We start from the raw sequence: 15,041 nt of genomic DNA on the forward strand, positions 1-15,041 counted from the left end.
CCACGAGATAACCAGCGAACTTCTATATGAAGTAGTAGCGTGGAATGTTGGCTACTCAGCTTTTCGCACAATGCCTTGAATAACCTTGAATTTTTCGGTCGAGCCTTAATAAAGTTGATTATTTTTAAGCTTTCGTCCAAAACTTCCTTCAAAGATGATGATAGTTTCTTCATAGCGAGTGTATGTCGATGGAGGATGTAATGACTACTACCCCAACTTTTGGTCTTTTCTTTGATCTTGGCAACGACTCCAGCAGTGTTTCCAACAATAGCTTTTGCACTGTCCGTTCATACATCAATGCTATTTCCCCATGGAATATTGTTGGTCGTAACATAATCATCAATTAGCTTGAAAGTTTCAGCGTCATGGAAGTTGGCAACGGTTGGCAAAGGAACAAATCTTCTTCGAAACAATCAGAACCTTGATAGCAAACAGAATTGCTAGGCTTGCTACATATGTGGATTCGTAAAGCTGCATGTCGAGTTTTGAAGTTGTCAATCGAGAAACTAAAATGCCTTCAACATCTTTAGCCATGTCACAAATCCACCGAGACCCCGTATTGTCAGACATGGGAATCGAATTTACCAATTCTGTTTTATCATCAACCATGAAACGGACGACTTCTTGAATACAAGGTTTGATTAAGTTTTCAGTAATAGTATGCGCTTCTCCAGCTTTTCCAATCGGTAGCTCACTAATACCGTATTTGTTTATGCCGAGTGTTACACTGGTGCACCACTAGGTGCTGTCATATTGTTTGTTTATTTGGACCGTGTTGCACTGATTCTGACCTGGTGGAGCTCTGCTTACGGACGGTGGCCCACCGATAATTTTGCCAGTATTGCGAGAGAGCGTGTGAGTGAGTGAGGCAACAATACACTGGCGACGATTTGTGTTTATTTTTGTCGGGTTAAGTGCCCCACTGAACGAGGGGAGAAAATAAATACGGTATAAGTACGGCGCAAGAACAGCATTTCCATTGATTGTTTTGCACGCTCAAGTCCTAAAATACAACGTTGTTCGATCAAAGCAGAGCATTAAGACAATCCACCACGCCAACGGCTAAAACGTCAGTTAAAACAAAGCAAACAAAATTCATTCGTTCGTACTATATGCCCTGTGAAAATTTGTTTCTCAAGCTTCGATAAAAATGATACAATAAATAAAAATATCGAGTGTTTTTCAAAGTTGGTTTATGATTTTCGTTGCGTACGTCGCGGAGCACTTTCAAAAGCTTCGCGGAGCACCAAGTGCTCCGCGGAGCACGATCTGAAAACCCCTGCTCTAAAGCAACAAATCTCAGCCCACAGTAGTTATTATTCGTTTGCTACATTACACAACACAGCATTACACATCGTTACATCAAAGCTCAGTCTACAGTGGCTATTGTTTGTTTGTTACAATACACAGCACAGTTTTACACATCGTAACAACAAAGCTCAACCTACAGTGGTTATTATTTGTCTGTTTCATTACACATCGTAGCATCCAAACTGAAACATATTCGCTCATAATGAGTAGTAAGACCCCTTTGCTCGTAATGCAAATACCTGACCTGCTAACTTAGCAGAAAGAAACCAGAATTCAATAGAGTGCCAGTTCTTAGTTCTTCAGGTGTATTACGGTCTCGTACAACTCCTTTCCAATTCATTCACCTAGTTTTTCCCCCGCGGTGAAAAGTTTTGGCTTCAAAAGGGGCCTGTGATTTCTCACAAGCTGCCGCATAAAAAAAAATGAAGTAAGGTAATGAGTATTTTGTCATTTGTCTATCATTTCTAAGTCCGGAAACATTATTTACATTTGAAAAATGCAAAATTTATTTTCGCGAAAAAAGTTTGAAAATTGAAGATTGTCGTTCGAACAATTTTGGCGAACATTTTAAGATAATTTTTTACTATGCATACTTGACATGGAATGTTCCACAACGAATTTTAATAACTTTGCTATTGCTTGGGATGTTCAAATTTTTCTATGAAATAGTTTACATGCATGCATTTCTATTTGATTCGCTGTTAAAAATGGTCAATCTAAATTGAAAACACTCTATTCTGTAACAAAACTGTTCAATTTCAATTTGCCGTTTGAAGTAATTACAGTTTGTGGAAAAAAAGAGCAAACCGATATGTGTCCTGCCTGAATCAAATTGACAATGCACAATGAATGGTTCATATGATATTAATGGGCCGGTGCAGTCCACGTGTGCTGCTGCTGCTGCATCCTTTCTCCATTTACAATCATCCACGGAATGCCTGCAGCCACGGGTTATAAATAGCCGTGAGTAATCGTACGCGTGGGTTTCCACCATGGATTTTTCAGTTCAGAAGAAACGATTTCAGTACAGTGGTAGACTGTAGACTTTCCACCCGCCGACCGACCTATACACACAAATACCGAATGGTGAGGATTCCGCGAAAAACAGCGAAAGGTGGTGAAAAGCTGCTGCTGCTGCTGCTAGGCATTTCTGTTTCGAGCAAAATTGGTTGTAAACATCTAGTGGCAGCAGCTTTTCTGTCATTGCTATCGCATTTGCCTATCCTTGTATGGTTATTTTTGTCAATGTGTTTTTTCTTCTGTTTTTGCCGTTTGTCTCGGGTGGGCTCGACATTCGAAAACTCATACTCGAAAAACGGCGCTGTCACACATACGTATTAGCAGCCAGCCGAACAAACGATAATATATATTTCGTTCGCACTCGGATCGTCCTGCTGGGGGGATTGGGTTGAATTTTCGTAGGGTTGCCAGTAAATTCATAAAATAAAAATTAAGAGAATTCATTCAAAACGCATACTTGATGATTAAATTTAATTTGATTCAAAGAAGGAAATATTTTATTTTTTTATTCAAATTCTTCCCGTTATCAAAATAAAACGCTTTAAAAGTTCATTTTTTCAATTAACACACCGGCCGGAACAAATTTCAAATCCTTCTTTTGTCACTCGGAGTTGGAACATCGCGAGGAGGGGGGACAATAAAAAATAATGCGAAAAACAAATAAATTGGAATAAATTGCACGAAAGCTTGTATGCAACCAAATTGCATACTATATTATTGCATAAAACCTATAAATCAAGTTTTTTTTTATCGAAAAATTCAGTAAAATCAAGGATACAGAATGTGAATTAACTTCCATCTTCCAAAATTTGGTTCTTGGTCTTGTAATCATTCGGATATTTGAATTTTTATTTGAAATGTACTTAAAATACTTCAAACTTTATTTATTCCCCCCTTCGGGATTTTGGAAATTTCGAAGGGGGGGGGGGGGGGGGGTGGACGGTGTGACAAAAGAAAAAATTGATATTTGTTCCAGCCTAATAACTTTATAGAAATAATATAACATGTTCAATTCATAATTAAAAGCTTTCATAGGCAAAGTATTGGTGAAGAAATTTGATTTATCGAATGATTAATAAGAAAACTTATAAAAATAAATATAAAGGATTCCAAGTTTTGTTGTTAATATTGAAAGCGTTTATAAATTTTCAATCGCAGTTTTATAATTTAAAATTCAAGCTCTGAATATTTTTCCTTCAACTGAAATCTTGAATCCTGAAAAGTTATGTTATGTTAAAGCTATGGATTTCCTAGAAGATTCTGGTTTCAGAATACAAATAACAAACACAAGCTTGTAAAAATAATTTCAAAATATTAAAATTTTAGGGCTATAAATCTCGGTAACTTTGTTTGAAACAAAGTATAAAATATAAAGATATAAACGTCTAGTTTTCGAATATTTTAGAGGGAATTTTTCAATTTAAACGTAAGACGTTAAAAACTGATTTATATAATTTGATAGATAGCTCAAGGAAACACAGGATTTTGGGGTCTATGTTTTAATAATTGATTTACAAAAATTTGGCGCCCTGAACTATAATCATTTTGTCTATCAATCATCTCTAGTTTTGGTGAAACGACATTTAGAAGTTTCAAAATAAATCAGTACCTATTAAAAAAAAAACAATCCTTGATGATAACTGGAGAACCAACCAACCTTAATGAAAAACAAAGTAGTTTTGTTTGCATCAAGTTTCAAAAAGTGAATTTTTTCAGCACAAGTCGTAAATTTATCTAACGAGACTTGCCGACACTGAATTCAGTGTTAGAAAGTAGCACTTTTCGATACTGTTTTCAGTGTCAAAATTTTCACTTTTCAACACTGAATTGTATAATTGATGTTTTGCCTTGATATTCTAATTTCAGGAAACAAGATAAATTTTACCATGATTAGAAATTTTCAAGTATATCATCATATGTGTTCAGATATACCCAAGAAAGTTAAAAAAGGTTTTATTTTATTTAACAAATTTGCAGCCCTTTAAGGCTGCAAACCGATTTGCTTTTGCTTTAAAATATCCCAAATTCAATGTGTTTTAAAACTTCTTTAAAAATTAGCCAAAATTCTCGTATTCTATAAAATAGGTTAAATGACTTGCAGTATTCGGAAAGTAGATAATTGATTTAAAATTTCTGTAATCTTTTACTGGTGTGTCAAAAAAGTGCAGAAATTTCTTATATGATTTGTACCTGTTTTCAAAAGTTATTTCAAAACATACTGTTAGACATAACTGTTAGACAAAAACTAGAGCACCTGCAGCGCACTCAACTTAAAGAGAATTAACTCTTAAATTATTTCAACCTCAAAAAAATTTGAATTTTGTGGCCATGTGTAATTTTGACAAAATACTGTACAGTGAGATTGTGTTGCTTGATCCCAGCATCTTTAATTTGGTTCATTGTGCAATGTTGATTATCTCGAACCAATCACGGAGTGCAACCATTATGCCATTGGCCGTGGGGCCGCAGGTGGACCGTAGTTGATAGCAAGCTCAAGCTCAAGCTCAAGCCATGTGTAATTTTGACAAAATACTTTTGAATGTAAAGTTGAGCATTTTTTTTTATTCAGAAGAACAATAAATACAAAGTTTATTTGAGACTGAAATTGGTTTTTTGAAAAATATTCCATATCAGCTTAAAATTTGTAATGACATAAAAGATTTTTTTTTAGAATCAAAGTGATTAGTAAGAAAGTTGTGGATACCGGGTAATAGATTTGATGATGTTTATCGCGAGTAGTAAACACCTATCATTTTGCTATGATTTTATTGATGAGTTGAATTAGTTTAGTATTTGTTGAGTGAATTTTGAATTTAAAAAGGTTGGTTTCAAATTCTGAACTTGTTTAGTTACACTTTTTAATAAAACCCCATTCTAAAGATGAGGTAGGGATTTTAAGTGTCAAGGCTAGAGTTTCATTACAAAAAGTTTATTGAATTGCGATTCGAAATTTACAATTAAGAATTAGTTTCAATTTATGAACGTCATATAGTGTCGTAAAATGAAATGGATTAGACCTGTTGTGATATAGGTTTAGATTGCCAATTTTCTGACAAGTTTGTTCACACTTTGTGGGATCAAGTTAAAAAATTTCCCGATATGACAGAAAATCAATTTCAGGATCCTAAAATTCTTATTCCTATATATTATAAAACATCATAAACATTTCTTTGAATTTAAGTGTGAGTGATAAATAGATTGATAGAAAAACTCAGAGTACATTTAGATTTTTAAATTTAGACTTCCTGCGAACGCTGAAAGTACTATTCTTCTAGGATCATCTGAAGTTTCTTCAGTTTTACATTATTTTCCACAATCTTGGGAAATTTAAACACTTGTATTGACATGCCCTGATTATCCTTACGCTTAGTGGACCAATGAATGTTTTCTTAAAATGTGTCACAGCAGTGAAGCAGTTTGAATGAATTGTCTTCCTTTTTTCGCCAAAATCATGTCGAAAGAATTCTTCTCCGTATATAAAACTTATGTCACATCACTATTTGAATTGATGCCAACATTACTTGTCATGGTATAAAATTTTGCATCAAAAATCTTTCATGTATCAAAAAACTTTTTTCTAAATTTATTCAAGCAACCCTAAGTAAATTTAATTTATATTTGCTTTTACGCAATACGTGAGCCTTCACTTGGATTGCTCTTTATCTTGGCATGCCAAAATGCATTTTGGTGATTTACATGTCAAACATGGGCCTAAAAATATTAACAAAAATCAAACATCAAAGAAAATCGCATTGTCAACATGTCATTTATCCACAATTGAATGCTAACAACTGCGTAATATTTTTTTTTTCACATGACAAGCTGTAATTAAAATTGCCGCCGACAGTGGCTTAGTGGATAGCATTCAAGTCTTCCAAGCCAGAGGTCATGAGATCGAGTCTCGGTCACGGCATACATAGTACTCTTTCTGTGGGTTGGTGGTGTTAGCATTAGTAAGATGCTAGCCATTATATCCTTGAAAGATGTACGCTTAAGTAAAACTTAGATCTCTTCAAAGAAACATCAAGTTTCACTGAGATCCTATATGTGTGTGTTCATTTTTTTTTTCAAAAAATTTCATCTCAAATTGTGATTTCGGAAAAGAGCTGAATTGAACCTACCTTGCTAGTGCATCTGCCATCTTCGAATTGATTTAAAAAACACACTTCCTTATGGAAAAATCACAATCACATAATTAACAAAAATACCATTGGTTGCAGGAAAACATGGCAACAAATATGAAACCATAACCTACTCCAATCAATGTGCATTTACTATCAAGTATTGCTGAAAGATGGTAGATTGGCAAGTTTTTGTATTTTCCTCACACTTACATTAATTCCCGCTTCAACACGAAAGCGGCATGGTTGGCTGATCAAGGAATTGCTGAATCGACTATACTAAAACTTTAAAACTGGCATCTTTCAGTTAAGTTGTTTTAGTAGTAAAGCCTCATGCGACGGGTGTGTTATTTTTTCCGTCGCAAATGTGAGCTCCCGAAAAATTAATTCTATATTTGTGGTTTGTGGAAGAATTGATAGTTTTTGACTTGAGTCCAGTGCTTTCAAATCCTCATCCACGAAAAAGTTTAATGATGTCGTGATAGTTGACAGTTGATGAGTTTGGTTTTTTTTTGTCAAACAATCAAGACGCTGCTGCTAGAGCTACGTCTTCCGGACCAACCCAGGAGAAATGTATAGAAATTCAAATGGGACTTCAAAAAAATATGGAGAACATAAATTGGACAGGGGCATACAGGTTGTTAGATGACCAAAATTCTTGCAATCGAAAATAAAAAGTGTAATTAAGTAGATTCGAGTTGAACAAAAGTGAAAATTTCAATGAAATCAATAAATATCGTGCCCCGGATTAGATACAATATGGGGTCGAGGATAACAGTGATGAAAATTCGTGAAAATGTGATTTTTTTTAATAATTTGGTGTTTTGATGACGTGGTGTGGTGAATCTTTCTTCCGAAGCTCAAGATGAAAAGTGAAGATGACGCTCTCCAGGGTGACAACATCGCTACTAGGGAAATTATCAGCAAAAACAAAAGCTAAATAAGTATATTTTCATGAAAAATAATGAGAAATATCTATCGGATCTTTTTTTCACCTTATTTTAGTATTGATCATCTTTTAATCTTCGTCGTTATCTCGTTTTAATTTAGACACTCATTCTATGTGAAGTGTGTTTACAAATAACTAATGAGCAAAATCATGATTTTAGAACGTTTTTCAGCTAAGTTTACGTTTCCAAATTGCATTTTTATTATTTTGAGTCAATGAACGGACTGTTAGGAGAAGTTCATAATTTTAATCGTGAATTTTCGTAATTATGTTTTCTTGACATTCCAATTTTAAGGAAAACTTAAATGAAGATGGCGCTGTGAAGCCTTGCAAGTTTTAATTCTAGTGCTGGCGTAATAGGGGTGTTATGTTAGAAAGAAAGTATAACTCGAGGCTCATCACAGAACATCTTATGATTAAGAACTTATTGCAAATTTAGTTCAGTTTCTATTTTTTTGTAATATTTTTTTATTAATGGGCACTATTTGAGCATGACTATTTAATTTTGTATGCTATGAATAACAACTTTTATATAAGTTGTTTCATTCGTTTCCTTCCCGTTATCGCGAAACCATTATGGGGCAAAGAGAAAGATTTAAGTGATGAATTTCCAAAACCGACTTAATCCAATTATCACAACTGACAACTCATTGAAAAATTTGAAAAAAAAGTACTTAAGTTCACTCCTTTCGTTCACAAAATATTCATATTTTATTCATATTCATATTTTATATGATGTACTATGATGTTTGAATTAAGTACCTAATTCTTAAAAGTCGTCTTTGAGAATGCATCATTGTAACAGGATTGACGGCTAGGAAAACAAGTTAGCTAAGAGAAGATTTGAAAAGATGCTCTACTATACTGTAATTTAATTACAGTAAAACTTCAAGTCTCCTTCAAGACAGCTTTTAAAGCTTCTTATCACTGCCTCATAGATAGGATTAAGAGTTTCCTTAGGAAATATCTAGGAGCATAGAAGGTGTAGGAAAACACGATCGCACCATTTACCAAAATGGATCCTGATCTATAAGCTTTCCCCTACTAACACAACCCTTTCCTTCGATATTTGAATATAGATTCGCAGACGTATAGACGGTTTCTTAAGTTGGTGATACTGACTTGCCTTTTTCCTGAATTTTTCAAAACTAGTTTTTGGAATATATATCTGGACAAATGGTTGTTGATTGATCCTAGAAAATATCTTACTAACAATCCTGCCTTCATTCCTCATTGACTACTAGGACGTGGCCGGCGCTGTTATTGATCATTTCCAAATGGAGAGCATGAGTTTTGTATACTGAGAATGCTCTGCTAATCCCAAGTATCATTCTATTGGCCCTTGCACAAAATTGATAGCCTCGATCAATCACGGGCAAGCAACCATTGGCGAGGTAGAACGTGTTCTATTTAGTCACGCCAGCGATCATGGAATTCGAAATGCGTAAATTGAGCAAAGCCAAATTAAATATATTGTATTGAAGTTTTATTTTAAATTTTTCCTATACAGCATTTCACGTTCAATAATTTAAGGTGGATATGAGTAGTCAACCAAGCTAAGCTAAGCTAAGCTTTAGCAGTAAAGCCTCATGCATACAAATGGAACTATATGTCCATAAAAGTTGAAAGATTACAATCATGAAAAATTTAGTCTACCATGCCTTATGGGCCAAGGTCGGGTGCATTTACTCTAAATCATGGGTGGCCAAACCATGGCCCGCGGGCCACATGTGGCCCGCGACCAACTTTTTGTGGCCCGCGAAGCTTTTTTTGGAAAGCCAAGATCTAAGAATTTAACGTTTTTCTTGGTCTGCGTATATCATTTGGATAAATATATCTGAATCCAACCTAATTAAATTGAAAACAGAGATCTGAAAATCTTTTTGAAGGGATATAAGCCAAAGGGGTAAAAGTGTATAAAAACAAATATCGAGAAAACATGCTTTTAAATAGTTGTTTTGAGCAATTTTCCATACATTTTACGAATATTTGTAAATTTCTTTAGAACGTAAAAGTATGAGGATATAATCATAACAATCTAAGAAGTTTACTAAATATAATTTGGATTATCGAGAATCGTTTGGCATTGTGAATTTTGCACTTATATCCCTTTGGCTCTGAGGGCCTTATATAATTTTACCAAAAAGTATACCGTCATTGAATAAAAAAAAGCAATTAAAATTACAATTTTCTAATTATTAAAATTGTACGGTATTTGACACATTATCTGTGAATTCCATGACACATTTTGCAATGTTTTCCGATTGGGATTTGTTGACTACATATCATTGGTATGAAGAGCATTCAAGCGGACTCTAGTTTTTATATTGAGGAGTTTGGATAGCCTCAAAAAGGTAGTAAGATCGTACCAAAGTCATTTAAAAATCGTAAAAAATATAACTTTTATAACAACGTATACCATTCGTAACTTGAATTCTATTATAACAACTTCGTTCAATCATCCAAATTTGGTAACTTTTGCAAATATTGTAAAATATCGAAAGTTCGCTGTGAAAAGTTTTCCAATTTGTTATTATTTGCTAAGCTTTATGAAAATATAACCAACTCCAAATATATTTTAATTGGCATCTTGCTTGTATTGATGTACAAGTACATCAATAATGAACAACTAATCAGAATTTACAGTTGGGTACAAGAGTTCAACTAGACCCGGTTTGGTACTGACAAATCTCCCAGAAGAATGATTTTTTTACCAAATTTTTTACCTATAGGTATACAAAATGTTCTATGATTATATCGAAGAATCAAATTCGCATTCGTCCTGTTTTAAGAAAGCTTTCCCAATACAGTTGTCAAAGCGAGATACTGGAAATTTTGAAAAGAGTTTCATTGAGTTGAGTTTGAGGTCCGTAATCATCAAAATTATTTATCAATTTAATCAAAATCAAAATTATTTATTATATAACTAGAGTTCGTTGAAAAATTATTCTTTTTAATGTCAAAAGCATGGGAACGTTACTTTATTTCAACAAATCCATTCCGCGGTTTTTACAATTTTCCTATCAAATTTTTCTTAGAAAAAAAAACTTGAAATCTTTGAAAAAGGGCGGACATTTTTTAAATATTTGAATACCATAAAATTGACTTATTGTCACGCCATTTGACATTTTTTAGATGAATAAACCAAGGAGGTTTTAATTGCCTTGAAAAGATTTTCCTGAACATAAGTTGGGAGAATTTATTTCGTATTGCGTAATATTTCCACTATTTTTCAAATGGAGCAAAATTTCTAAAAATATGCACGTAACAAAAATGACTTATTGAGAAAAATCTATACTACAAATCCGGGCTATTTTAAACTGAAAACCTGGCATTGTCCGGGTATCTGATTTCAAAATTTTCTACCGAAAATCCGGGCAAATTTGGTCAATACTCTGGAACTACTCAACAAAAATAAAAAAAAAAAAACCTTTCGTGGTTTGTTTAATATTCAAAACTTGCTAAAAAAAATCTCATTTTGGAGGCATACATAAAAAAATTACAATTCAATTTGTTTTTTTTTGTTCGATTCGGAAAAGAGGAGAGAAAATTCAAGCATTTTTCATTGAAATTCGGGCAACCGACCAAACCAGACTTTGCCCAAATTTTTTATTAAATATTCGGGGAAACCCGGATAAAATCGGGTAATCTGGCAAGCTTTATCTAAACTTGATATGACCAAAGCAAAAGTTTTTATTTTTATAGTGTTTTAAAAATAACTATTATTATTTGTTTTATTTCGAATATTCCAGAACAATTTTTTTGGCCCGCGCGCCAGTCTCATTTCTGAAATTTGGCCCGCCTGTTGAAAATGTTGGCCCCCCACTAAATCAAGAAACGTTTTGGTCCTATCAGAGGTAAAAAATAGCTAGTAGATTGCTTGACATGCGGATCACAACTACTATTCCATTTGTGTCCCGATTCACTTCCATGAACCTATTCACCCCGTTTTACGGAATACAATATTTATGTTTGAAAAAAAAAAATTAATTTTTTAAGGGTTCATCTCGAAATCACAATATTTATGTTATTTTACTAAATAAAATCGTTGTTATAGTTAGTTTTTCTCATGATTCATTTGTCACTCGTTTATGGCAGCCCTACTCCAGGATCGAAAACCCGAACCGGAAGAACCCGAACTCTACCAGAGAGAGAGGGTGGCAGCCGGACCCGGTTCGCATATCCTCGTGTGTTAGACTTTGTCGTTTGGACTTCCTTTTAACACGCTTTTCCACGGCCGACGACGACGACGACGACAGATGGCAGCGACTGTTGAGTTAGACACTATAGGGGTTGTATGTCGGCATTTTCGCACAACTCTTGACAGTCGTATTCTTTCCGCAATCCGAACCGTCTGGATGGTCGTCCGGTAGTTGGAAAATTCGTCTTCCGGGTGCTCTTGGTTCTAGGTTTCTTGAGAAAGGAATTGTGTCGGTTAGTTGTTGCTGTTGGAATTGTGCGTTGTCTGAGCGTTTGGGAGTTTTCCTCTTTCGAGTGCGTTTTGGGATCGTTTAGTGTGGTGGTTTTGACGGCAAGGGTTTTTGCTGCATCGGTTTTTGGGCCGTTTCTCCTTTCAAGATGGGCTGTAATTATTGCTTATAGTGCAGTTTTCGGGGGTTAAGAAAATTTTATGCAGTGGGTCCTCGTTTGAGCCGGACCGGTTTGCAGGAATCGCAAAAATTGAAAACGAAACCGACAAACAGAAGAAAAAAAAGAGGAAACTCAACTTCTTCAAGTACATCCTGTCGTTGACCATATTTCGCCGCTGGAAGACGGTCCACCGGGCTGAGGAGAAACCATCGCCGACGGCCGGTTTTGCGATGGGTCTCCAAAACGCCCCAGAAATGACCGTCTCTGATTCATCGCCGAACGCAGTCCGGATTTCTCGTTCGCCAAAGGATTGTAATCGAAACCACATCATCGGGGCCTGCGGATCCAAGCGTGACTCAGCTTCGCTGAATCATCCTCAACATCTTCAAAAAAAACAACAACAGCAGCAGGACATCAACAGGAACAACCATGACCCGCAGCCGGTGTCACCGATGTCTGGGACGTCTGGATCCGATGCGATGGTATGTGAATCCAAGACGACCACCCACTCACCCATTCATTCACTTGATCCGTTGCACTACTCGTGTAAGGTGACACTTCTTGGAATTCGGAAAACTTGTTTTCTTCTATGATGTCTCTACAACAACAAGGGGAAGATTCCTCCCTGTTGTTTTTGTCGTAGGTAACATAATTCTTGGGTAATGATCCGGAAAGAATGCTGGCTGGCTGGAGTCAGTGTGGCGAAATGTGCAGTGTCTTGAATTCGATTATGTTGTCGAATGCAGCCAAATTCGATTGAAAATAAACTTTTCCTTTTCACTTCGTTTGCTACTGGATTATTTTCTTCAATTTTATTCCAGGCAAATGTATGATGTATGAATGTATTACTCATCGAATTGGCATCGGGTTCTCTTCTTTAAAAAAGTGTTGTTGAATGCCATAGACGATGAATAAATGGAAATACCCCGTCTAAGTGAGAAATTTTTTCTCAAATGAGACATCCTCTTATTTTTCAAATTTATAATTATGAAAATTTTGTGTGAGTATTATAAAACCCTGTAAATCTATCGAATTTTAATTTTGAAACATTGAATGCGCTAAAAGAAAATTTTGATTCAATACTCTGTTGTTACGCAAGTGCGTTAGTAAGAGTCAAAATTTTGTCCCCTATGTTTATTGTTTCTTTCGCCTCGAATCGAAACAAACAAGAAAGTAGGGCGTTCTAAACTTTTAATTTATGCAGGCAATTTGTGTACATTATTTAAAAAATTACTTTTGCTTTCTTTTGGGGAAAAACAAATTAGACTTTCTTGGATTCCGAAAAAAACTTTTTTGCAATGCTAATTTGCTCCATTCTAATATCGTATAGAATGGAAAAACAATTACCACAATCGTAATTGAATTAATCGAATCTAGTTCTAACAATTTTTTTTTCCTTTTCTTTGCAGGTGAGTTTGCTACAGCTGTTGTAAGGAGAAGTAAATTGGAATAAGGGTAATGGTATTAGAATATCGTTTTATGTGTTGATAAGTTTTCTAGTGTCCAAAATAATCATCAAACCGCATCGAATAGTTGATTATCCATTTGTTGCTGTTTGACAAGCAGCTGTCGAAAGTTACGGCTAAGAGAAGCTTAAAGACATAAGAAAACTGTAAATGGACCAATTTTTGAAAAATGATTAAATTTGGTAGTATCAGAAACCCTCGGTTAATGGCCCTCGGCAGTTAGGTCAAATATTTACCATCATTCTGGATTGATTTAAAAAAAATTCTAAGTCAGAAAAAAAGAGATGAAACGTAAACCCCGACTAAAAGCACGGGAAGTAAGACGAAAAATATGCACAATATTTATGGTCATTTAAGTTTAAATGTATCAGTTAATTGTAGGCCGATTAAAAAAAACTACATAAAAATTTAGCTATGAAATTAATATGTTATTTTTATTTCTTTTGTGGAACAAAGCTCTCCGGCGGGTTTTGTAGTAATTTATAAATACTTCATAGGAAATTTTTCGCTGAAAAACTATGTCGAAAAACGTAACTTCGTATCGTATTGGGCAACAATATTATTAGCTGTTTAGAAGCAGTATGTCTTTTGGTATTGAAAAACAATCAATTCAACTGACATCACTGTTGGTTCCTAGCTAGCGAATAATTGCTTGAAAAGTTTTAATGTAATGCAAGTAGGGGGTTTCTCCCCTTTCCTTCCATGAGGGCTCCAGGAAAAGCAACAAGGTATTCCACTGTACAATCAAAATTTTAAATTCTTAATCAAATTGTCATGATAAAGTAAAATTATTCAAAAGTAACAATCTTTACTTAGAACTGATACCAAAACCTCAAAACCTAATCCCAGGTTAAAAATTCAGCCACAGTTTTTGAAAACTTTCTCACTTCTTGATTGAAATTCTGTTTCCATGTCATCAAACTTTTAATTGTATTTTAATTAGGATCTTAAAATTCAATTCCAATCAATATTAGAAAATAAAAATAAAATGCTATTTCGGAATCCTGGTTCAAATTTGGTTTTTATTTCATAATAAATTTGATCCATGATTTTCGGAACCAAATGCATTTCCAATAACACTAGTTTACAGCATTTTTGAACTCAGTAAACTGAAAGGTCATTTCTTATGTGAAATCGGGCGCTGAATCCGAAAATGAAATTCAAAAAATCTCAGTAGAACCGTTTTTGAGTTATGCTCCTAATATGGAATTTCGGAAGAATTAAAAAAGTTCTTGTACTTAGATTAAAATATCTCGGACGGCATAACAGTAATTTGAAATCCCTCTTTTGCATATTGAAGGCGAATAAATTTTCAATCGATCATCTTAACACTCTTTTTGCGTTTGACCAACAGTATTGTTGATATTAGCGACTTTATGATAAAAAACTCATTTTTTTAGAGAAAATTTTGTTTCAACGAAAGTTTTAGACTCGATGGTAGCATTTAAAAAATCTGATTTTCTTTTGTGCTTAAACGTCAATTTAAAACAAAGATTTCCAGTTGTTATTTATCAAAATCGGTTGAATATTGAGGAAGTTATGGCTACTTTAACATAATATTTTTTTAGTAGATTTTCATAATTT

At 34.4% G+C, this 15,041-nt stretch overlaps 1 protein-coding gene across 9 annotated transcripts in view; it reads left to right on the plus strand.

The window, feature by feature from the left end:
• LOC129744239 (serine/threonine-protein kinase 26) overlaps positions 1–15,041 on the plus strand; it is a 332,751-nt gene that overhangs the window by 53,733 nt on the left and 263,977 nt on the right. Inside the window, exon 1 of one of the 9 annotated variants that reach the window (XM_055736666.1) lies at positions 11,720–12,473. The exons of 7 other annotated variants lie outside the window; for them this stretch is intronic. In XM_055736666.1, the coding sequence (XP_055592641.1) occupies positions 12,222–12,473 (252 nt within the window). In that variant the 5' untranslated portion in view covers positions 11,720–12,221. Of the gene's footprint in view, positions 1–11,719; positions 12,474–15,041 lie in introns of those variants that run through there. One more of the 9 variants, XM_055736660.1, reaches the window with a different exon arrangement.

Source organism: Uranotaenia lowii, chromosome 2 (genome assembly GCF_029784155.1).
Source record: "Uranotaenia lowii strain MFRU-FL chromosome 2, ASM2978415v1, whole genome shotgun sequence".
Taxonomy (NCBI): Eukaryota; Metazoa; Arthropoda; class Insecta; order Diptera; family Culicidae; genus Uranotaenia; species Uranotaenia lowii.